General features: G+C 57.8%; 8 protein-coding genes across 8 annotated transcripts; 4 read left to right on the top strand and 4 right to left on the bottom strand.

The window, feature by feature from the left end:
- Nucleotides 1-2,693: 2,693 nt before the first annotated feature.
- B0I36DRAFT_325968 (uncharacterized protein) lies at nt 2,694-3,570 on the top strand. The gene has a single exon (XM_046154290.1). The coding sequence runs from the start codon at nt 2,734-2,736 to the stop codon at nt 3,532-3,534; it is 801 nt and encodes a 266-aa protein (XP_046011829.1). The 5' UTR covers nt 2,694-2,733; the 3' UTR covers nt 3,535-3,570.
- A 160-nt stretch (nt 3,571-3,730) lies between these two features.
- B0I36DRAFT_133618 (uncharacterized protein) lies at nt 3,731-4,787 on the bottom strand. The gene is made up of 2 exons (XM_046148255.1): nt 4,588-4,787; nt 3,731-4,294 (listed from the first exon to the last, which is right to left on the bottom strand). Exons 1-2 carry the CDS (start codon nt 4,643-4,645, stop codon nt 3,927-3,929), a joined length of 426 nt encoding a protein of 141 aa, XP_046011830.1. The 5' UTR covers nt 4,646-4,787; the 3' UTR covers nt 3,731-3,926.
- A 43-nt stretch (nt 4,788-4,830) lies between these two features.
- Nucleotides 4,831-9,243, bottom strand: B0I36DRAFT_291306 (uncharacterized protein). The gene is made up of 3 exons (XM_046151729.1): nt 8,321-9,243; nt 5,352-8,247; nt 4,831-5,283 (listed from the first exon to the last, which is right to left on the bottom strand). Exons 1-3 carry the CDS (start codon nt 8,841-8,843, stop codon nt 5,226-5,228), a joined length of 3,477 nt encoding a protein of 1,158 aa, XP_046011831.1. The 5' UTR covers nt 8,844-9,243; the 3' UTR covers nt 4,831-5,225.
- A 577-nt stretch (nt 9,244-9,820) lies between these two features.
- On the top strand, nt 9,821-11,063 carry B0I36DRAFT_364072 (uncharacterized protein; the record flags this gene model as incomplete). Its single annotated transcript, XM_046158897.1, has 2 exons — nt 9,821-9,844; nt 9,909-11,063. The coding sequence occupies 2 exons, from the start codon at nt 9,821-9,823 to the stop codon at nt 11,061-11,063; spliced, it is 1,179 nt and encodes a 392-aa protein (XP_046011832.1).
- Nucleotides 11,064-11,965: 902 nt separating this feature from the next.
- B0I36DRAFT_231534 (uncharacterized protein) lies at nt 11,966-13,780 on the bottom strand (the record flags this gene model as incomplete). The annotated part of the gene is made up of 2 exons (XM_046149136.1): nt 11,966-13,256; nt 13,326-13,780. Coding segments are annotated over 2 exons (1,746 nt in total), but the record flags the coding sequence as incomplete, so codon positions are not given.
- A 1,350-nt stretch (nt 13,781-15,130) lies between these two features.
- Nucleotides 15,131-15,618, top strand: B0I36DRAFT_325975 (uncharacterized protein). The gene has a single exon (XM_046154291.1). It carries the CDS (start codon nt 15,345-15,347, stop codon nt 15,570-15,572), a length of 228 nt encoding a protein of 75 aa, XP_046011834.1. The 5' UTR covers nt 15,131-15,344; the 3' UTR covers nt 15,573-15,618.
- Nucleotides 15,619-17,270: 1,652 nt separating this feature from the next.
- Nucleotides 17,271-18,337, top strand: B0I36DRAFT_325976 (uncharacterized protein). The gene has a single exon (XM_046154292.1). It carries the CDS (start codon nt 17,285-17,287, stop codon nt 18,236-18,238), a length of 954 nt encoding a protein of 317 aa, XP_046011835.1. The 5' UTR covers nt 17,271-17,284; the 3' UTR covers nt 18,239-18,337.
- Nucleotides 18,338-18,657: 320 nt separating this feature from the next.
- B0I36DRAFT_291320 (Acetamidase) lies at nt 18,658-21,120 on the bottom strand. The gene is made up of 6 exons (XM_046151730.1): nt 20,597-21,120; nt 20,357-20,497; nt 19,868-20,288; nt 19,609-19,766; nt 19,383-19,532; nt 18,658-19,286 (listed from the first exon to the last, which is right to left on the bottom strand). Exons 1-6 carry the CDS (start codon nt 20,876-20,878, stop codon nt 18,747-18,749), a joined length of 1,692 nt encoding a protein of 563 aa, XP_046011836.1. The 5' UTR covers nt 20,879-21,120; the 3' UTR covers nt 18,658-18,746.
- Between the last annotated feature and the right edge of the window lie 1,449 nt (nt 21,121-22,569).

Consider the following 22,569-nt stretch of genomic DNA (forward strand, 5'->3'; position numbering starts at 1 on the left):
CAATGACCATCCGACATCTCGAAGTCGTCGACGGGCACCAGCGAGGCAGCACCGAATGGGATGATTTCATCACCGAGCTTGTCGACGCAGAAGCGGTGCTGCAAGACCGTGTCGACCATGACACACTTTTCTGGACCTGGTACCAGACATGTACAGAGCGGGTTTTGGCGGCAAGGGCAGACCGTAGCGAAACACTGCGTCGCATAAATGCCGTTATTGGAGAGGCGCTTGCGCAAGCTTGCTTCAGCCAGCGCCTTGACGTCTGTGAAGCACTTATCGAGACTTTCGAGGTAGACATGGGCACCAACATTGACGGTCTACAGGCACCTGAATGGCTGGCGAGGCATGCCAAGTCTTGGACATCGGCCGAGGAAAACTTATTCTTGCGCCTGTTGCGAAAGGATGCTTTGGCCGTGGCCTCCTGTCTCGACTCATGCCTGTCCATTGTGTGCTGCGAGAACTTCTTGGGTGACACCTCGATTCGGTTTTTCTTGGACAACGGAGCTCGGCCGACAGCACACTTATCGAATTTAGACAAGCCGGCCTTGCACAAATTCTGCTCCATTTCTGTTGAGTGGACGCTACCACAAGACTCTCAAAACATGGCTGTCGAAACCAAACTCGAAGGTCTTACTCTGGGTCTTCCGCAGTGGAGCCAATACAAGAATTCTCTCGCACTTCTCCTCACGCGCACCAGCGACGTCAACGTCACGGATAGAATTTTGGGTCGCTCTGCACTGCACCACCTGTGCGCTGAGCCCGAGCGGCTTTTTCCGCTGATCCCAGACCTGGTCAAGGCCGGTGCCAACTTGGAGCAGCGAGACAAAAACGGACGAACCCCGATGTTCCTGGCGTGTTGCCATCGTGGGCCGCTGCGGATGTTTGTTGTCTCCATGCTTCGACATCTGGGCGCCTCCCCCCTGAAACCCGACGCGAAGATGGAGACACCGTTGTTTGTGCTGATTCGCAATGTTCTCCGTGCGTGCTTGCAAGTGAGCCACTGGCGGGATCTGATTGAAGAAGCCATGACAGAGCTGACGGATCTGTCGAGTCTTGGGCTCTCCATCAACGCACCCAACAGGAATGGCGAAACACTACTGTTTCTGGCTTGTGTTCAGGGCAGGTCCTTCAGCACAGGCTACCATGAGGTTCACGCTCAGCTTGCGAAAAGGCTTCTCGAGCACGGGGCACGACCAGAACGTGCAGATGGAAGGGGCACAACCTGTCTTCACCTCCTCGCAAGGCATGCACATCCTGACTCCCTACAGATATTGGTGGACAATGTTCGAGGATCAGTCGACCTGAGGGATGCACAAGGCGAGACGCCGCTGATGACGGCTGTGGAATACCACGACCTCCTGTCGTCGAGGTCTTCAAAGATGCCACAGAGAGAGCAGGCAGATAGGCTGCGCTGCATCGAGATGTTGCTCAAAGCGGGGGCCTCGCCACATCGCAAGAACAAGAAGCGACGAGATGTCTTCCAGATACTGGATGAAGCGTCGGCGTACTACAACCCGACTACGCTTCATAAGATCAGGGCTCTGCTGAACGAGCACTGCGCGCCACCCGACGACGAGTCCTGGCTCCGGCCTCTGCTGTGCTGCTTCCCAAGAAGGTCAGGCGGATACATACGCCTGGAGTGAATAACTCACAAAGACCAGTCATCTCACAAGAAATCAACATATTGTTCATGGTCATATGAAGTCGTACTATTCGATACATACGCACGGTAACATGCAAGGACTAACTGCAGCAGCTGGTCTTAGGGCCTCTGGAAGGACTATACTATATACATAATACCCCTCAACGCGAAGCTCCCAAGCGCTGGCACCGAGCCCCCACGGATCGGGCATAGACGGGAAGAGTGAAGCTTGTATATAGTTTTTCATATCGTAACACCCACTGGTACTGCAGAATCGAGACCATCTATCTTCACATTCCTGCGCTAGCGATTGCGCATTTGAAGGTGGATCTTGTTCAAACAAAGGAAGCATTGGCCATTGCAACCCTGGTCAGAGGACCACTCCACTTGCGGCTGAGGTGGGCGATCCTGCCCACTGGGCAACTCTCCCATTCGCAACACGTCGTATGTTCTTCCTCGAAGTGTCCTGCTTTCACCATATTCTTGGAGCCGAAATGAAGGCGGCAATGTACAACAGCGCCGAAGCAATGCCAGCAGCAATGTTGGACCCGCAGCCATTGCACCAACGAGCGAGCATCTTGACATTACCCATCGAGCTCATCGCCGAGATAGCAAGCTTCATCGACTCAGATGACCTCCTCGAGCTCCGACGAACCTGTCGCCACTTACGGGACGGCAGCTGGGTGGCATTCGGCCGAACTTTCTTCTCCAAGGTCAACATTGATCTGTCCAGCGCGTTGCTTGACCGCCTTGAGATCATTGGTCGACACGCAGAGCTGAGTCGATTTGTCGAGACCTTGGAAGTCGGCACGCCAGGGGAGATGTATTTCTACGGTTACGAATTGAATCTGGGCGAAGGGGTAGAATGGAAGCGACGACCAAGTGGCGTTCTTGACCTCGATGCAATCCCGGCCATTGAATCTCTGTGCAGTGTTTTGCTGCGGCATCTCAGGAACTGCAGGCATCTCGTCGTCAGCAAGCGCAGCACGAAAACGACATTATCGTCGCCTGACGTTCTCCTCATACTCTTGTCTCTAATCAAGTCGGGAGTGGCCGCTCATTCATTTACCTATCGAACGACTGATCACAGAATGGAAGAGCCAGCTCGATTCGCACCTCTCACCCAAGTGTTCGACTCGCCAGATTTTGTCCGCAACTGGGGTGACCACTTGCATAACCTGGCTGTCGAGCACGTCGACGTGGTATATCCGTCCCCAGTGCACGACGGTGCCATCTTGAACATGCTGCCCTATGCACACAGTCTGCGAAGACTCTGTATGCGGGGCGCAGATTTCACGGGCAATTTGACTGCCTTATCCCGACAGGGCGTCGCCCTGCCGCAGGTGGAAGAACTAGAGCTCGATCTCTTCTTCTACGTCCCAACCTTGGGAGAGGTATTTCTGGCCATTCACGGCATGGGCTCGAAGCTTGTATCATTGAGCTTGACGAACCTCTGGCGACATTACGACGAACGCAACACGGATGACGAGGCGCGCCTCGCAACAGCCATCAGGTCTCTCAAACAGCTCCCACAACTGCGGATGTTCACCCTGATCACGCCGTTTAAGCCCGAAGGAGTCCCGGCGGAGGATCTCTATGATAGATCCCACCCGGTATTCACCGTCTCGCAAACGCAGTCTTGGCAAGGTTTCAAAGTCATGACATCGTTTGACAGCCAGCTGGAAGGCCCCCGATACCCCTGCATTCACGGCCTGCGATACGCGTGCGCCGAGCACGGTCAAAGGAGTAGTAGGATGGGCTGGGCATTGGACACTGTGGCCGCTCTCGTGCCTCAGACTGCCCAGTATGGCGATATAGAGCAGCCTACCCTGGGTGATTCGTGGCAGGAAATCGATCGTGCTTGGCAGAGGGGGATTATCTCGGTATCCTGATATTTGGGGCGTGTATGCGACTTGGGTAGCAGCATTCAGGGCGCGCTTCACCGATGTTGGTAGGGTGTTCTCCGAGACCGCCCGAGTGTCTGCCGTCTGGCTGCCTCTGGGGGATGCTTTGTCCACTGCCAGAAGATTTTGTTTCCCCTACCAGTACTCTAGAGTCCGCACAGTCCTCTTAGAACTGCTGCTGGGAATTTCCAACCATAGACTTCGTTATAGCTTCCATCACTCGTTTCCACGCCTCTTGGACAACCATGACGCAGGCCTCCCTCAAAACCCCTTTCCACTTCCACACCACAACTCACGTGAAACACTCGCTTGCAACATGACTTTTTCTCCAACCGAGAACCTGCCCCCCTTCTCCCAGGGTAAGTGGTTGTTGTCAAGTCTCACGTATCAAACTGCCACTTCTGCAAGCCCCTCTGGTGCCCCTCCCCGGGGGCTTTCCTCCCACCGCCACCACCAGAAGACGCCAGCTTGACCGTGTGCGTCTTGTGCCACTGCTGCGCGAGCTCCGGGCACAGCTTCTTGTGCTTCTTGGTGTCTGCTTTTTTACACTCGCGCGAGCAGTACGCGACCGACTTGCACGAGATGCAGGGCTTCAGGGCCGGGTTCTCCTCCGGGTCCGCCGATGTCTCGTGCTTGCCGCAGTGCGCGCACGTTGGCGCGGTAGCAGCGGGTGGTGCCTGTGCCTGTGCTGGTGAGGAGGAGGAGGATGATGTGCTGCTGATTGACTGTTGCTGTTGCTGTTGAGTTCCTGCGAAGAGCGGGGTGTCAATACGGGTGGTTGGATGTGTTTGATTGACGACGAGTGGAGCGTGATGATGAGTTATAGGGAAGGTGCCAAGTCAAGCTGGTAATGATGGTGATGGCATGGGAAATTCAAGAAGGGGGGGGGGGGGGGGGGCAACTCGGTTCGTGAGAGGCATGACGCTTTAGAGGAGCATCTCTTTGACAAAGGGAACTTGATTCAAGCAGGGTATTGAGACGCTTAGAAGCACCCGCCTTGTGTGTATCATCATAAGTCTGGAAACGGGACAGTATACTCACCAGAAGGACCAGCCTCTGAGCCCGAGGGCGCGCCGTTGGCCCCGTCGTGATCCGCCATCCCGTTCCTCCTGTCTGACTGCCTGCTTGATGAGATCTGTGGTGGCACCCTTGAAATATGTGTCTCTGATGTCTTTTGAGTGATTGCGCCCGTGGCCAGTTGGTGGCGGTAAGGACGACGTGCTCAAAGGTATGACGAGGCGTGGTCGCACAAGATTCTGGGCTAAAAAAATTGATCGGACGGCCCGTGGCGGGTCCCATAGATTTCGGGCAAGCTCCACTTTGCTGCCGTGCTCCGGCAAGTTGTGGGACTCCGCGCGCAGCGCGCCGCGCCGGAGCGGCCCCGTGGGTGGCAGGCTTGCTGCAGCACTGTTGTAGGCAAAGCAGAGGTACAGATGGATGTACTGGAAAGGGGGAATGCCGATGACTGGTGTCAATAGTAGCATTTTGTACATGTTTCTCCCCTCCACTGCTATATACACGGATCCACGGACCCCTGCCCAGCCTACTCTTCGGTGTGCTGGCGTTTGTTCCTTACGTTGCTGCCTTGTGTGGGCAACATCTACCTCTCCCAGTCCCCTTCAGCTTTTGCATAAATCTTCTCGCATAACCACATCGTCTAGGCCACCCAAGAACAAAGACTACCTGCCCGGCTTGGACAAGGACTGCACTGCGGCCATCCACTTTTGCTCGTCGTTTCTGCGGGGCAAGAATCATGTTAGCACTCTAGCCCCAGGCCTCCTGTCCTAAATGGTGGCTGCACTTACTTATCAAACCGCAGCAGCTTCCCCAGCACGGGCACAAGCTGTCCCCGCACCTTGTCGTCCTTGACCTCAAGGAACTGCAGCAGGATCGTTTTGAGGTACAGCGTGTCTGGTGTACCTCCTGCTCCAGGTCCAATGGCACTGCCACCGCCGCCCGCCGAGGACATTGGTGTTCCATTCGCCCCACTGCGCGTCGAGTCCATACTGCTTCGCACACTGCTCGCCACGCCTCCGCTGGGCGTTGACCCAGCGGTCAGACGGCTCTGCACAGTCTTGAGTTCCTTGTTGGTCCGCTCGTACCGGCCTCTGGCTTCGTCGAGCAGCCGGCGCAGGTCGCCGCGCTGCTTCTCAGCGTCGCGGACCTGCTGCTCCGACGCATCCAAGGCTGAACGCAGGCTCGACACTGTTGAGCGCATCTCTTCGACCTCTGCACTGGCCTTCTCCTCGACTTGCTCCAACTCTTCCCTCCTCCGCCGCCACTCGCGCTCGCGCGCCTCGAGGTCATCCTTCTCATTGCCGAGTGCCTTGACCTCGCGCTCCAGATCCCGCACCTTGGACTTGAGCTCCTCGGATTCGCGGGCCCGGCGTCGAGCCAGTGTCGACGACTCGTCCTCGATCCGGTCACGTTCTTCGACGGCGGCCTCCATGCGTGACCGCATCTCCCGAACCTTGGAGTCCGCGCGCTCGTCCACGTCTGCCAACATCCTGCGCATCGTCTCGCCCTCGCGCGTTCTTTCTAGCAGGTGCTTCTGAACCTCGGCAAGCTCCTCTTCCAGGCTTTCCGCTTGGCTCTGGGCCTCCTTGAGCTGCAACGACAGCTCAGCAGTCTGGTCGCGCATTGACCCTAGCAAGCCCTGAGCGTTGTTGTATTGCTGAGTCTTGAGGTCCGCGTCTTCCTTGATCAGATCTCTCTCCTTCTTGGCCTTCTCCGCCTGCTCCTCGAGCTCCTTGACACGGGGACGAAGCGTTGCAAGCTCTCCCTGCAGACTCTCCAGTTCCCGCGTCGCCTTTTCCGCTTTGGCAGACAGCTCGATCTTGTCGGCTTCGGCGCGGCGGTAGTCTCGCCCGGCAGTGCGCTTCTCGTCCTCAAGCTTGGCGCGCGACTTCTTCTCAATCTCCAGCTTCTCATTGGCAAGCTTTAGATCAGCCTCGCGATCCGAAGCCAGCCGCTGCGCCCGTGTGACCTCATTCTTGAGATCCTTCTCCCGCTTCTCGAGGTTGCGGAGCTCGGTCTGCTTGGACGCAAGCTCCTGCTTCGTGATCTTGAGTGTGGCTGACTCTTCCCGGAGACTCTTGAGCTCCGGCTGTGCCTTGGCGAGGATTCCTTGCAAGTTGGTCAGGTCCTTGTAGCGACTCTGCGCGAGGTCCTCGGCGGCGCGGAGGTCAGTCTGCAGAGTCTTCGACTTGGTCTGCAGGTCATCGAACTCGGCCTTCATGGCGTCGTACTCCTTTTGAATCTTGGAATTCGACTCGGAGCTGGACTTTTGTGATGCAAGTTCCGCCTCCAACTCCTTGATACGGGACTGGAGGTCTGCCTTCTCCCCCTCAAGCGTCTTGATCCTTTCCTTGGCCACAACGTGATCCTGGCCGATGTTGATGAGGTTTTCTTGCATCGTCTCGATTTCTTCCCGCAGGTCTTCTTCCGTCTTCCTCTGCTTTGAGAGCCTCTCGATCCGGCTATCTTTCTCGCTGAGCTCTTCTTTCAGCTTGGCCAGTTCCTCTTTCAGACTGTCGGTTTCGGACGTGTCAAGCTCTGGCTCTGGCTCCTCGATCGACTCGGCCGCCTCGGTGGCGGCAGTCTCAGCTGCGGCTCCTTGACCACCCTTCTTCTTCTTTTTGTTGTTCTTCTTCTTGGCAGCCGCACTCTGGGGCGCAGGAGTTTCAGCGGACTTGGCCGTTGTTGCAGGCTTTGGAGCGGTCTTGAGCTTCTCGGTCAGTTCTTTGACGGTCTCCTCGCTCTTTGTCTTTTGTTTCTTCAGAGTCTCAATCTCTGACGTGAGCTTGCTGATCGCATCGTCCGATTTGGTCTTCTTCTCCTCCAGCTGTTTCATCTCTGCCGCCAGTGTTGCGTTCTTGGCGTCGGCGGCTTCGACCTTCGCCATTGTGCCCTTGATGGTGGCTTGCGCGGTCGACTTCTGCTTCTCCAAGCTGGCCTCCATCTCCCGCAATTGTGCCTCGGCTTTCTCAAGCTTCTCGGTCAGATCCTTGACTTCAGAGGCCCTGGTCTCTAGCTCAGCCTTGGCAGAGTCGTCGGATCCGGCCTTCTCCTTTGCCTCCCCGAGTTCTCTTGTCGCCTTCTCCAGCTGCTCCACAAGACCGTTGCTATGCTCCTTGGCCATGGCAAGCTCGTCTTTGAGAGTCGATACCTCGGCGTGCAGCTTGTCGATAACTTCAGATTTGCTCGCCAGCTCGGACTGCAGCTGCGGGATCTCGTCATCGTACGAGAACATGTCCTCGCCGCTCTCCTTTGTGTCCTCCGGGCCAGCAGATGGCTTCTGCTTGGGCGAGAACACGCCAAGAATGGATGCTACCGGAGATTTGACTCTTTCCTCGGTCTTCTCCGAATCAGACTGCTTGTTCTCCTTCTTCGCAGCATCATCCTCGGTTACTGCTGGCTCGCCCACGGGATGTGCTGCCTTGAGCGCCGCCAACTCCTCTTTCACCGCAGCCAGTTCCTTCTCTGTCTCTTCGTGCTTCTTCTTGAGGTCGTCCTTCTCGCCCGAGACGCGCTTGAACTCTTGCATGACCATGTCACCCTTGAGGTTCAGCTGATTGAGGTATTCTATGAGCGCGGCAGGCTCCTTGATCGTCGTCAGGGGCGTGTTTTCGCGTAGCGCTCGCTCGAACGGTTCTATCGAAGTTGCGCGACCATGTGCGATCCGGTAGGAACGAAGGAGCTCTAACAGGGAGATGGTGTGTCAGCCATCACGACTACAGGACGGAGGGCTCCTGCCGCAGCGCCTTCCACTTACCAGGATATGTCGCCTCGAGCTTTTCAAGCTTGCGCAGCTTCACCTTGATCTGGGGTGGGAGCTCTTGGCTTGCGCTGGGTGCTGGCGACCCAGGCTTACTGCTCGAAGCGGACTGGTCGCCTTCGGCAACAACTGGGGCCGGGGCCGCACCCTCAGTAGGCGCCGCAGCCTTTATGCCATCGCTGCTCTCTGAGACAGCTTTTCCCTTGGAGGTCGCGTCGTCCTTCTCGGGCAGGGGAGGTTTTGGCGTGCCGGTCCGGGAGGGGCCGTCCGTGTCGTCGTCCTCTATAACAAACGCAGCCTCAAAGACAGCCGGGTCCGAGGTTGCGCCATCTGTGTCTTTGGAATCCTTGGACGACGCAGCAGCAGCTTTCTTGGGCCGGCGGGCTGGGGAGCTTGCGCTGCTGTTGGTCCTGCGGACGGAAGCGGCGGAACCCGAGGCAGCCTTGTCGGCGACGGCCTTCTGACGAGCCTGTTCTTGGGCGATTGTTTGGTCGATGGCGCCGCGGATCTTTTGGAACATTGCGGCGGCAGGCAGCACCACTGCTTGGTGGGCCTCACGCGGTCGTCAAAATCACCCGTTGTGGAAGTGGCTTGGCCGGTCTCGATGCGAACTCGGGTCAGGATGAGGTCGTGGTCGCTGCTGGGGGTACCGGACGAGGCAACGGCGCCGGTGCACAGAGCCAGGCCAAGCGTTTTTGGTAGGGGATCTGAGGCGATCGTGGAAGGGCTGCAATGTCGCCGGAATGCATACGTACGGAAATACAAAGGGAAGGAGAGCTGGCGCAAAGTGCCGTCGTTGTCAGATGGGAGGGAGTTGTCTGGTCAATGGTGGCGCAGGGGTGCTCCGCGATGCGCTGCGAATCCACTCGAGGACCCTTTGCGGTGGCTCGACTTTTTGGACGGCGAGGCGCGAAGCCTCACGCACAGCTCGCAGAACATGCAACCTAGAAGTCTGACAATTGAGTCTGAAAGACACAGGATCTCTGACTTGCCCCAGGCTGAACGACTAATCCCACTTGTGTGTAACTTTTGCTGCCCCAGACTGGCTTCAACATTTGTGTTCGGGCAGACAGATCCCTGTCCGCGAGGCAGGAGCTGAGCTCCTCCTCAGCCAGCAGCAGCAAGTGCAAGTGCACCCCTCCCCAGCAACGTGGCCAGAGCTCCACCAGCGGCGGAACCAGGCATTGTTGCTCTCCACGGGCGCGCTGACGTCTTGCCCGCCAAGTGCTCGCTCATCTCGAGCTTCCCGTGCTCAAGCCTGCCAGCTCAACCCACCCACCCCCTGCCCAACCCAAGCTCGACACCAGCAATACCATCATCGTCAGCTGGGCAGCGAGTGCAGATCTCGCGGGTCAACCACCTCCGCCATCCTCACAGCCCTTTGTACTTTCCTTTCAGCTCTCCTTTGCTCTGTCGTCATCGCCTCATTCGGCCCACGACTTGGTCTCGTGCTAGCCATTTTCCTTCAATTCGGGCACTTCTTCTCCTCCATTCAATATGGTGTCGTTCTGGCCCTTCAAGGTAGGCAGTTCTCAGTCTTGCGTCGTTTCAAAGAAATCTACTGACTTCCCCCCTTCCATCACAGGGCGAGGACTCGTCTCCGGCCTCCTTCGAAAAAGCACTCTCCGCACTTTCCACCAAAATCACCGAATCGCAAGCCAGCCTCGATGCTGTGCGCTCCAACTCGCGCCGCGTGCGCGTTCTCTACACTCTCTACCTCAGTTTCGCCTACCTCGTTTACGCCATCCTGCTCATGCTGGTCGTGGGCTGGCAGAATCTAGGCGCTCTCGAATGGACGGGCATGGCGGGCGGTCCCGTAGCCATCTACCTGGTCCGCACCCTTACCAACGCCTATTTCACGCACCGCATCGATACGCTCGAGACCCGCCTCAAGGACCAGCAGGCCGAGCGCGCCAAGACCATCGAGAAGCTCAAGGCCGCCACAAAGTATGACTCGACCCTCGAGCTTTTGGAGAAGTACGGTGGCGGCGAGAAGCGGCCCAAGGCAGGCCGGCAGAGCACAGGGAACCCGGACGACCATACCTCGGGAACCAAGGTCAAAGGAGGGCCTCGCCATAGTCTTCCCGCGCCTGGAGCTCGCACTGGCATGGCGCCTCCGCCGACTGCGAACATACAAAGGCCTGCTTCTGCTGGAGCACCGTCTGCCACACCTCAGCAGCAGCCACGCCCTGCCCAAGGACCACCCAGCGGCCAGCAGCCCAATACTGCCGAGTTCGCCCCCAACGCCGGTCCCGTCCCTGGCTCGCAGTTCGCCAGCAACCAGTACGACTTGAACCCGGGGCCGCCCCGCTGGTACGACCGGGTGATGGATCTCATGCTCGGCGAGGATGAGACTGCGCCCAAGAACCGCATCGTGCTCATCTGCTCGCGCTGCAGACTCGTCAACGGGCAAGCGCCTCCTGGGACAAGATCCCTTTCGGATCTCGGGCAGTGGAAGTGCATGGGCTGCGGCGCAATGAACGGCGAGATGGACGAGGGCAAGAAGATCATGCGCGAGGTTCTTGGAGGAGGAAGTGCAGCCGGGGACGAGCGTCTGGCGCAGGAGCTCGAGGAACAGTTTGAGCAGGACGGCTCGTCTGCTGCGCAACGGCGCACGATCAAGGAGGAGCCGAGTGAGGTGTTCAAGCCGGATAGCGACAGCGAGGACGAGGACGACGTTCCGGCCGTCGCCGCCGCGCCGGAACCGAAGTCGAAACGGCGGGGTAACCGGAAGTCGTAGAATGCCGAGGGTGGTCAACATCTGATACCCCTCATGACAATGCTCTAGCCTTGTGCATCTTTCCTGGTGTCTAATAAAAACAAAACGAACAAATACAGATTAGCCATATGCCAGCGTAATCTGTAATGCATATCATGACTGGATGCCATCACGAAGCAATATTTTCACTGAGTCTGTATGTTCTCGGCTTTACTGCTTATCGGCAGCTTGCACAACAACACGTTTACAGAATCGTGTCCCAGAAATCAGGCTTCGCAGCTTTGTTGTGATTAATACGATCTACGTGGACTGTCTATCGATGCTATGATACCCGACTCTCTTATCAAGGAGACGCAACAAGGAGACGGAACAAGTGTCGGGAACAGAGGGATCTCGCAGAGGAGCACGCTAGGACATACGCCTCCGCCCCCAGATCGCCACGAGCCTTGCGGAGCTCACTCGACCCTGAATCGGTGGTCATATGGCCGGGGTCCGCCTCGAGTGCCTCTCCCAGCTCCTCGTCCGCCTCGAAACCCTGAACCACCACCACCACCACGGCCACCGCGGCCACGAACAGCTCCACCACCTCGCGGAATACCCGTGCCGCGCCGCCTTTGCTGCTGCTGCCGCTGCTGCGCGGTATGCCTGCCACCGAGCCCCGCCCCATTTCCAGGGAAGAAGCTCGGCACCCTGTTCACTGCGCGAGCTCTCGCCCTGTGCGGGTCCGCAGACCACTCGCGCCGCTCCTCTGCCCAGTCACGCCTCACGCGGTGTTCCTCGGCGCTTCCAAGGGCTCCTCCGACGCTGACGTCCCAGTCCGTGAAGAGGCGCAGGCGGAACGCTTCGCGCTGGGAAATCGCCCAGCGGGAGTAGCCCCGCGCGGTCGTGGTGGTGGTCGGCGAAGACGACGACGGGGTCGGGGTCATGCTGTCCACCACGGTGCGGCGCAGGAGGGAGGTGAAGTTCTCTGCGCTGGGGATGTGCTGCAGGCCCATTTCTTGGAGGAACGCGGGGAACGAGTCGACGAGGTGCAGCCGGCGGACTTCGGAGGCCAAGTGTGCTGCTGCGCCCGGGGGAGGCGCACCGTGGCGGGCAAACAGCTCGTCGCGTGTCTGGCTCAGAGATGGCGCCGGTGTGGTGGTGGTCGAGGAGGTGGAGTCAGAGGCAGCATCTGGGGAGGAGTGAGGGGGCCGGGCAGTCCGTCGGAACAGCTCGGAGAACATGAGCAGTCGGTAGGACACGAGGGAGCCCTGGAACGTGTGCTTCAGGCGGTACTCTGACACGGCGTCGGCCTCGAGGAAAGAGAGCTCTGGCATGTTGGCACCCTTGCGATCCAGCAGCCACACCACGTTGCGCGTGATGGCCTCGGTGATGATGGCCTTGTACAGCTCGTCGGTGACCTGCACGTCGCTGATGAGCAGGGCGACGAGCAGGTGCGCGAGGTTCGGGCAGTCCGTCTTGGAGCGCCGGCCCTGGGCGAAGCCATTGAGGAGCTTGTTGGCAGCCTCCACGATGCTGGGGTCCTCGCAGGCCATGCACACCAGGATGTGGAAGAGGTGGAAGTACGACTCGATGGCCTTCTCGGACGCGTGAGTGAGTGTGCTCTGCACCCGCGTGCCTCGCTCCGTCGTGGCGCGGACGTCGGCCACCTCGTTGAGCCGCACGACGATGTCGCTCATGAAGTGGTACAGCACGGTGACCACGGGGGCATTCTCAGCACCCCGCAGCTCGCCCTTGATGCTCGTGAGCGCCGGGACCGGGTCGCCGCGCACCTGCCTCCAGTGTTTCCACGAGATGGGCAGGGGCAGCCAGGAGGAAAAGGGAATGTTGTGGACCGATGACCTGATCTGTAACTGGCTGACGGCGACTCCCGACAAGAGATCGAATTCGGAAGAGATGCGGCCCTTGGTTACAGAAACGCCGACACCAAGGTGAAGCTCCTTGTACGTCTGCTTGAGGCAGAAGCACTGCAGCTCCCGTTGTCTGACGACGTCGTGGTCCCTGACGAGTTGGCTGACGCGTGGCCATGCCCGGGCCAAGGAGGCCAGATGCTCAAAGTCGGAGACGTTTTGCAACACCTCGAGGAGCAGCTCATCTGGTAAGCTGTCGATGTAGGCCTTGGACAACGGTAGGGCATCGCCTGCTCTGTCGTTGGCCACAGGGGCCGCCGTACGCGGCTCCTGGCGACGACGGCGACGGGATAACCTAGGTGGGCTCGAGCAAGGCCTATGGACAAAAGTGGCACCAGGGACAGAGATTCCTGGCGGGGTGTTTGCGTCGGACCTCTTGGCATCGAAGCCGCAGTGAGAGCACGCGAACTCATCCTCATCACCATAGAGGTACAGGCGGTCTTGATGCAGGCGCTGATAATCGGCCAGCTTGATGAAGACGCCACTGTAGTCCTCCTGCTCGACGTACTCGCTGCAGAGGAAGCTGAGCATCTGGATGGCAATGGCCTTGAGGGTGTAGGCCGGGGTGTACTCGTCGGTGCTGCGGAGGATGGTTGCGCAGATGAACTCGCCATAGATGTTTGGGTGGACGAGCCTCGAGTTCATGCGCATCCGGGGGGGCTCGAGGGGATGCATGGGGCTGAGGGTGACGGAGATGTGCCGCTCGGGCTGCCCCTCGGGGGAGAGGACGAGGCAGCCCTGGGTCAGGTCGTCGTCGCGGACATGGTAGGCGATGTTGGGATACGGCTTGTCGACCAGCTCGCGGATGTCCTGCATGAGCCGCTGCTGGCATAGAGCCCTGCGCGCCGCCCGGTCTGGGAAGCCCATGGCAACCCTTGGAAGATAGCCGCGGGGGGCAGCGAAGGTTCCGTGGTTGAGAGGAAGGGGGTGGGGTGGATGGCGAAGACTCAGGGAGGCCAGGAGAGTGCTGGGATCACTGTCTGTGCCGTCACCTGCGAGCTGCCACTGCCGAGAAAGAGCCAGAAGGAGGGCATCATGACGGCGCAGAGCCTCGTACTTATACGCAGGCCCATCACCGGCCGAGTGTGCGTGCCCGTGGCGTGCAGTCAGGCCGAGTGGGTGGGACGGACGAGGTTGAAAGAGGCTCAGCCTGCATGCAGCCTTACGGGCAGTCGCGGCGTCGACTCACTGCCGGGGCGCGCATGGGCCCTCCCCGGCCCGGCGAGGTGCTGCAGCCTCAGGCAACCACCAGCCAGCCAACATCATTATCCTGGGCAGCAGGCTATAATTCATGATCCACATCTGTCAATTCATGTGCTTGTCTCAGGCCCAATTTGGTGGTTTCCCTAATAGTCCACCAGAGATTGCAGGGTTCACCCTCACAAAAAGAGTACCAACAGCGTCTTCTGGCAGCATCGGGATCGGCCAACAACTCTTGAGCCCACACTGCCTGTGAGACGTACGTAGGTCCCGTCCATATAGAGTCAACTGTTGTTACGAAGACCTTCTAACGAGACAAGACATGTTGTATGGGTCGCCCTGCAGCATTCTGCACTTTCCACGTGAGCTTTCAGACACCAGAGCCTATCTTTGCCCGTCCATCTCCGATGGCGGGATATCCAGCTCTACCACTGAGACTGGGAATGTGTTTCGACTCAAGGATTTCCTGAACGTAGAAGACATGCCACAGATCCTGCAGATCCCATCTCATGGAGATGACTTTCTCGGTGTGCCTGGATCCAAGAATTCCTCGTCCTCTACCCCTCTGAAGCTGCAAGACAGGTTATGGCTGCCTGTGGGTCTGATCAAACACTGTATAGACCGCTTTGCAGACATCGGAGAAACATCCCATGATTGATATCGGAGAAAGGGTAGCACACCCATCTGGTTTTTGATTCCCATATAACTCGCGAACAGGGAAAGGGACGTGTTTTCGTTCTCGGCATGCACCCTTACTGGTAGTTCCTATCAACACACTGGGGCATCCAGTCAACAATTGCATGCAGCTTGTCACAGATCTCGTGTCAGGGCCGAGCTCCAAAACATCCTTCATCCGTTCTGTATTTCCAAGCAGTCCGCCCAACATGTCGTGGTCCTCATTCACCTTGGACTTTTTCGAGCGGAACTTGAAGAGACCGCCCCCATTATACACCATCCAACCAGACAAATCAACCAGACGAAGTAGTGGTCACAATAAGTCAACTTCCACCAACATCACTCCAGCCGACAACGCCAAAGCAACACACGCACAAGAAATCAGCTCGAACGATAATGAGACTACACATGGCAAATCTACAGAGATGGGGCTTCTCGAAAACCCCCAGGTCCCGAATCATGAGGAGGACTCCCTAGGCAAAAGCCATGGCACACTATCGCCACGGCGGTTCTCACTATGTCCATCGTCCTCGCGAGCGCTACAACTCGACCGAAGCGTCCACCGAGAGGCACCCACGACATCAGCAGCGCCAGCGGGTCGCAACCAGACAACGAGGACGACTATCACCACCTCCACCATCCAGGTCCTACAGAACATCGCTCACCATCTCATCTCTGCCGATGTCGCACCAGACTGTTTCGTCCACGCAAAGCGTTTTGTCCACGACATGCTCCAGGCCGCTGAGGGCCTGGGCACAACCTGCACCGTCAGAGACCTCGTGGACCTCGAGGACACGCTCCACGTCATGTGGCGCAGGAAGACCGTCGCCGTGCAGAGGGTCGCTATGGAGCGTGCAGTCAGCTCGGTCCAGCGGCGGCGGCGACGGATGTTTCCCTCAGTCATCAACCAGCCAACCGCTCTCGAGGCTGGAGAGCCGGACGATGATGAGCAGAGGAAGCGGGAGATGCTTGGCCGGGTAGCCATGGCGATTGGCAAGGGAATGTTGAACAAGATCAAGCGGATGAAAAGGAACATGATTGCCCAAGAAATGGCTGCGCGAGAGTCGCGTGGCTCGTCGTCGTCGTCGTCGTCGTCAGCCGCCTCCTCCTCCCTCTCGGCCCCTTCATCATGGCACACGGCGACCAACTCAGCACGACTCGACAAAGACAGCAAGGCCGCCCCTTGCGGTCAACTCGGACTACACGCCTGCCACGTCCGCATGTGGGAGACTATTCTCCCGCTCTTTCCCTTCCCACGACTCTCTCAATCGGACGACATCTCCCAGGACGCAGTCGATATGTTTGTCCAGATCCAGCAGCTGCTCGAAACACCATGGGAAGGAGTCTGGCGTAAGCCCAGAGGTTGCAAAAAGGGAAAGGGGACAGCAAAGGCCATCACCGCCGACGACGCCTGTGGACAGTACAGCCTGCGGGACCAGTCATTCCCATCTGACAGCGACAGCGACAGCGACAGCGGCGATGACGACAACAGAAGATACAAGACCAAGACGAAAAGCCGCCGGTGCGGATGCCACAAGGCAGAAGGGCTGAGAACAGACGAGTTCGCGGAAAGAGTGGAGAAGAGGAACAAATCGCTCGTGGGAGCCGTGGCGGGCAGGAACTCCAAGTGGTCCGGGCCAGCGTGGAATGATGCGCCTCTAGACCCCCACCTGGCTGCCCTGACCAAGCGCAATGAAAAGAAGAGGAGGAAGAATGCCTCGATCCAGAGGGCGAGACAGGGTCAGGTGACTTCATCTCGCTTATGCAACGAGGTCAAGCCGGAGGATGTTGAGCTTCGCGGGGAAGGGTCGCTTTTCGGGACCTTGGGGAGGGCTGCGCGAAGGATCCTGAGGTCGTGGAGGGACTGAGAGGACGGGTAAAAAAAAAAAGGTGGATAGAGAAGGCTGTATACTGCTTGCTGAGACTTGCTATGGTCTCTGACTGTTTTTTTGAGAATTAAAGTACCATTTTTCTACCGCTGTGCCCCCTATACCAACCCTCCCCGACCATGCTCCTTCGTATCGTGCTCGAGACAATATCGATGCCTGCAACAGTCACGAATCAGCATACAGACAAGGTGGCTCTCGTCGAAGAAGATTGTCGAGGTTCTTCAAATCCCGAGTACTGCCCTCAATTTGATAGTCATATCATCAGCCACCAACTGCCTGTTATCACCAACCCTGCCGGTCTCCACGCTATAGCCCAAAATAGCAACGTCTGATCAGACAAGGCTATCACAGAATGTCGGTCGTCCGCCCCTGGCAGGACGAAAAGGGTAATCTTCCTCAAAATGCCGTAGCACGACAGGTATGGAAGCTCCAATGGCGAGAATGTAAGAACAAGAGCCATGCAACCGAACCAGCCTCCCGGGCTTGCTTGGCAGTCTAGCGACTCTAGCCTAGGAGGCATAAAGTGGGTATCGAAATCTGACATGCTCAACCCAGCCAAGGCATTCGCATGCTTATGCTTGCCTCCTTGATCGAAACAATTCCTGCTCGTCCTTGGAGTGCAGCATTCTCCTTCTCCCCCCATATCAAACATCGGGAGAGCCCACTGATTGACGTCTCGCTGGTCAGAATCATGTCTGCTTCGCCGGATCAGCAAGGTACCCGGCAAGGCCTCCGAGTCATCCACGCCGGCCTCTACCGCACGGGGACAATGTCAATTGCCCGCGCCTACGAGCGGCTGGGATACAAGACGCATCATGTGTCCACTGTCAACCCAGTCAAGACGCCCTGGGTCTCAGTCGAGCACGCCGCCGAAGCAACATGGCCCTCGATCCCGGGCCTCGACCCCAGCCGGCCCAGACCACGATACACGCGCGCCGACTGGGACGCCGCGTGGGGCGAGTACGACATCGTCACGGACCTCGTCTCGCCTTTCGCGCCCCAGCTCATCGAGGCGTACCCCGACGCCAAGGTCGTCGTCGTGCAGCGCGACTTCGACCCCTGGTGGGCGAGCATGCAGGGCACCATCTTCATGTTCCTCGACGAGCCCGACGCCGCCATCAAGCGCTTCGTCGGCGGCGTCCTGCTCGGCATCAGGGGGGGACACGCCATGCGCAAGATCCTCCTCGGCTTCTTCGGCGTGGAGCGCAAGGAGGACATCACGGAGGTAGTGGCGCGGGCCAAGTACGACGAGTACTATGCGCAGATCCGCAAGATGGTGCCGCCGGAGCGGCGGCTCGAGTACAGGCTCGGCGATGGCTGGGAGCCGCTGTGTGCGTTCTTGGGCAAGGATGTGCCTGACGAGCCGTTTCCTCGCTTGAACGACACGGTGGCGTTTGGCCTGCTCGCACAAGAGGCGGGCAAGCAGATAATACAGACTCGGATCAAGGAAAATGCACCACGGCTGCTTCTTGTTGTGGTCGTGCTTGTTGCTTGGTTCATGTATAGGCGAAGCACTTTGTAGAGAGTTGCTGTTTTGAGCCACATGTTACGCCGAAGCGATAGTGTCGTATAGTTGTGGAAGTTTGGTACAGTTCAAGCATAGAGCCGAAGCCCTCCGCGGTGCTTTCGGTCTCCGGAGCCTCCTTACCTTCTCGCCGGTGACAGTAAGGAAGCCTGACCCGAAAGTGGCCAGCACGACTTGATAGTCACCCATAAGTATTTTCTCTTCAGACCCCAGCTGGTCCAAGTATGGAGACCAAAATCCAACCCGATGGCGACCGAAAGCTCTGACACGGTAGGAGTTGGGCCTGCGAGTTGTCGCGGCAAGTGCCGCCACTTTGAGGTAGGGGAAGTCTGTTATAACACGATGAAGTTCACGCAACCAGACACTGCATATGTCGCCACGGGCACACCAACTCAGCTCAACCACGCTCACGATCTACAAGAAAAACCGGTATCCCGAGCTAATTGAGTTCTTCGGTCTATCTCATCATCACCCGCTTGTAAAAACACGCGCCGGCTCCTGATGTCTACAACGCTCTAACCGACGGTCCCGTCTTTTGCGAATGCAGTAGCCTCCCCAGCTCCTCCGCGATAGCGAGAGTCTTCTCCTCGCTCAGCCTCCGCCCGATGACCTGCACCGCCGTCGGCGCGCCATGGTACGCCTCCGGGTCGTACTCGGCCTGCACGTCGCTGTCCAGCTCGCTGACGGGCACGTACCCCGTGTTCGGCACGTCCCTGTCCTTGTCCGCGAAGCCCACGGGCACGACGACGCTCGTAAAGTCGAGCATGTTGAGCACCCCCGTGTACCCGTAGTATCGGTACTTGCCGTGGCGGACGGCCGCCGTGGGCGCGACGGGCGCGATGATGGCGTCGAGCTCGGCGCCGGGTCCCAGGGTCGTGGCCTCGAACTCGCGCCACTGGTCGAGGTACTCGGTCTGGTAGCGCCACTTCTGCGTCTGCAGGTCCCAGACCTCGTTGTTGCCGAGCTGCTTGGTGTGCCTGTAGACGTAGTTCTTGATCAGGTCGATCGCGGGCTCCCCAGAGGCGCTGATGTCGCGGTGGAGGTCCTGTGGAGAGAGATGTCAGTCCAGAGTCTACAATGCCGGCAGCTGCCAGACAGTAGTGGCTGATATCATGCAACTCTTGTGGAGTCTGAAACGTACCGCGCCGGCATCAGCCTTGTCAAGCTCCTTAAGCAGATAGTAGGGCACGTCGTGCTTGTATGGCGTCCACGGGACGACGTTGTGGCCCGCTTGCTTGAGCTTCTCAACGGCTTCCTTGATTGCGCGGAGGATTGGAGGGTGTGGCAGGGCCTGAGAACCGCACGACCAATTGTCAGCTTCTTCTTCCAGCACAAGTGGTCGACTTGCTAAAATGATGAACACCCACCATGCCGTCGGTCTCATAGAAGCCAATGTTCAGCGTCTTGGTCTTGATCTTGACAAGTGTCTCGTCTTCAATCTCCTGTCTCCATGGGAGCGGGACTGTCTTGGAGTCGTATAGCCATGGCTTCTGCGCAAGCACGGCCTTCATAAACAACCTCAAGTCTTTACACAACAATCACAATACCACTGTCAGTGTCGTCACATTCTTGCCGGTGCAGTCAACGGCAGGCATCGGGGGCCCCAGGAGAAAGCCTTCCACTCACCGGCTGCGGAATGCCCCAAAGGTCCAACAACACTAGGGATAGTCTCCTGGCCTGCCATGCTGTTCGCCATGCCCGCGTACGGCAGACGCCCGTGGCACGGCCGGATGCCGTACAGGGAGTTGAACGCGGCAGGGATGCGGATCGAGCCGCCGATGTCCGTGCCGACGCCCAAACAGGAGCCGCGGAGGGCGAGCAGGGCACCCTCGCCGCCGGAACTGCCGCCTGGGGACCAGTTCTTATTGCGCGGGTTCGTGGTGAGGCCGACAATGTTGTTGAACGTCTCGCCGACCATGAGCGTCTGCGGCACGCTCGTCTTTGTGTAGAAAACTGCGCCGGCCTGGCGGAGGAGGGTCGTGAGGACGGACTCCTTGGTGGCGGGCTTGCCGAGCCAGGCGATGTAGCCCATGGACGTTTCGAGGCCCTTTCGTAAGGGACGGCCATGCGTCAGCGATTGTGGTCAAGCAAAGTGGCTAGAACAAGCTTGTATACCTTTACGTGCAGCTGATCTTTAAGAGAGACTGGCAAGCCGTGCAGAGGACCGACCGGCTTCCCATGCTGAGCGTGGTATTCATCGAGTACTTTGGCCCGTGCCAGCGCCATCTCCGTGTCAAACTCGAGCATGCAGTTGGTCTGGTTCCAGGTCAGCACATTGAGATCTACACAACATGACACCGCCGTACGAGCCAAATATCAGAACAACGGGGCCAAGCGTCGAAGGAGGACCCTTACTAGCTGCTGAGCTATAGCAGCTCTTTTACAGAACGCCAGCACCACATTGACAGACTTGAGGCGCCCAGCGGCCAGATCAGCCACCAAGCTCGAAGCAGACGTCTCAGTGATGCCGATTTCGGTGGCGGACAGTAGTCCCGACGCCCGCGGGAAGTCGATGACGGAATCAGTGGTTGGCAGCTCCTTGAGCCGCCACTCCGTCGGTATCTTGGCGGCGAGTCGTTCTCGCTTGTCGCGGGCGAGGTCCTCCCAGCTCGGAGTCGATCCCGTATTGTCGCCCATCGCGTACGGTCTGATGGGCAGGGAGGTGGGTGTTATATGATTGAATGACGGCTTAGGGCAAGTTCGCAACAAGCTTGGACGCAGAAGGTAACCAATGAAGTCTGCAAACGACGTGGCACAAAGACTAGGGGTGACCGGATGTCACTCCCACTGAATCAAATGTGGTTCTGATGGAAGTTCACGTTGGGCACACACTCGGCAGGCAGGCAGGCAGGCAGGCAAACAGTCAGGCAGACACGTACCGCACGCACGCAAGCTGAGAGGAAGACAAGTGCCGCGATATCGAGGCCCAGCATTTCCCCGCACGAAACTGCGGCATGCGGGCGGCCCTCGGTGATAAGGGAACGCCCGTCCCAAATGAGGTGACATGCTGCGAGTTGCCATTAGCGAAGAATCCACAACCCCGCTCCAGCAGGAGAAGCGGGACTTGCATGAGGCGTATATGCACGACATGGGCACTATCAGTCGTGGCTCCGTTTTGTGGCGTGTCAGGTGCACTGGAGAAGCTACTCGGAGAATTTGCTTTTGTCAAAGCGCTCCTATATTGAGTCTTAAAGTTGTTCAATGTGTTGGGCATCTAAAACTGCTTGATGTGACGATGTTCCCCCGGGGCGCCTCGTGATAGTACCTGTTGTTTCATACAATCAAGTGTTATCAAGGGCAGGACTATCAACAGGCCCCATCTTTCTGTGAGACTGAGTTATCTCCATCGTGGGATCACTGAGTTCCTGTCGGCAGATTCAGGTTGCCAGATTAATGCGCTCTTCATAACGAGGCACGTTGTTTGCGAAGTGCTGCATCGATAACTTCCGCCTATGTAATGCAACGAGGAATTGCAACACGGACAACTCCAAATGACCACGATTATGTGCTCATGCGAGCATAGTAAAACTACGGAGCCACTGCTGTTTGGGAATTCCGAGTAGTTTCGTTTGTTGTCTAGCGATGTTGTTGAGTAGAATGATAATTTTGCATTACTGAGAGCCCTGAAGGCTATGCGCAATTCGGGAGCATTTTCCAGTCAAAGGTGGAGAGCTTCGGTGCATGATGAAGGTGACTGGGTTGCCATCAGGTCGCGAGCTGTATCCCGAATCATTTGTTATCCAGTATAAACGTATAGTCGTTGGCATCGCAACTGGGAACCTTAAAAGCTATAACCCAGGGCAATAGAGGACACCATAGTGAAGGCACAGGAGACGCCATCAACTAGAAAGGCACGCAGCGAAGAGTCAGGCACTAGAACAGTATACATACAACATAACGTAATCCACGGGTGAGTGAGCCACACGGGTCAGTGAGCCACTTTTCCCCCATTTTGAATAGATAACCTTCATTTCCTTATTTCTCCACCAACAATCATGGTACGACAATCAAATGAATGCGATTTGGTTCTAGCGCTAGCTGCGCTTAAATCTGACCCAAAATTGAGCGTACGAAAGGCTGCATTACTCTATAATGTATCCCGCGCAACCCTCCAACGACGACGAGACGGCCGAGCTGCGAAACACGATACCCGACCACCCTGCCAGAAATTGACCTCGTACGAAGAGGAGAGTATTATACGATACGTAATTGACCTAGATTCGCGATCATTTCCACCGCGACTTAGTGGTGTTCGAGAAATGGCGGATCGACTCCTTGCCGTACGCGACGCGCCGCGTGTCGGAACGAACTGGGCCTCAACCTTCGTA

Source organism: Microdochium trichocladiopsis, assembly GCF_020744255.1.
Source record: "Microdochium trichocladiopsis strain MPI-CAGE-CH-0230 chromosome Unknown B0I36scaffold_6, whole genome shotgun sequence".
Lineage (NCBI taxonomy): Eukaryota > Fungi > Ascomycota > Sordariomycetes > Xylariales > Microdochiaceae > Microdochium > Microdochium trichocladiopsis.

What these genes read in the sequence shown, in the direction of transcription:
- B0I36DRAFT_325968 (XM_046154290.1), top strand. Translation starts at nt 2,734, where the DNA reads ATGGAAGAGCCAGCTCGATTCGCACCTCTCACCCAAGTGTTCGACTCG.
- B0I36DRAFT_133618 (XM_046148255.1), bottom strand. Translation starts at nt 4,645, where the DNA reads ATGGCGGATCACGACGGGGCCAACGGCGCGCCCTCGGGCTCAGAGGCT. An exon ending in CTCAGAGGCTGGTCCTTCTG is followed by an intron (nt 4,295 to 4,587) that starts GTGAGTATACTG and finishes CGCTCTTCGCAG; the next exon opens with GAACTCAACAGCAACAGCAA.
- B0I36DRAFT_291306 (XM_046151729.1), bottom strand. Translation starts at nt 8,843, where the DNA reads ATGTTCCAAAAGATCCGCGGCGCCATCGACCAAACAATCGCCCAAGAA. An exon ending in GCTCGAGGCGACATATCCTG is followed by an intron (nt 8,248 to 8,320) that starts GTAAGTGGAAGG and finishes TCTCCCTGTTAG; the next exon opens with AGCTCCTTCGTTCCTACCGG. An exon ending in AAGCTGCTGCGGTTTGATAA is followed by an intron (nt 5,284 to 5,351) that starts GTAAGTGCAGCC and finishes CTTGCCCCGCAG; the next exon opens with AAACGACGAGCAAAAGTGGA.
- B0I36DRAFT_325975 (XM_046154291.1), top strand. Translation starts at nt 15,345, where the DNA reads ATGTCCATCGTCCTCGCGAGCGCTACAACTCGACCGAAGCGTCCACCG.
- B0I36DRAFT_325976 (XM_046154292.1), top strand. Translation starts at nt 17,285, where the DNA reads ATGCTTATGCTTGCCTCCTTGATCGAAACAATTCCTGCTCGTCCTTGG.
- B0I36DRAFT_291320 (XM_046151730.1), bottom strand. Translation starts at nt 20,878, where the DNA reads ATGGGCGACAATACGGGATCGACTCCGAGCTGGGAGGACCTCGCCCGC. An exon ending in TTTGGGGCATTCCGCAGCCG is followed by an intron (nt 19,767 to 19,867) that starts GTGAGTGGAAGG and finishes TGTTGTGTAAAG; the next exon opens with ACTTGAGGTTGTTTATGAAG. An exon ending in ACAAGGCTGATGCCGGCGCG is followed by an intron (nt 19,287 to 19,382) that starts GTACGTTTCAGA and finishes CTCTCTCCACAG; the next exon opens with GACCTCCACCGCGACATCAG.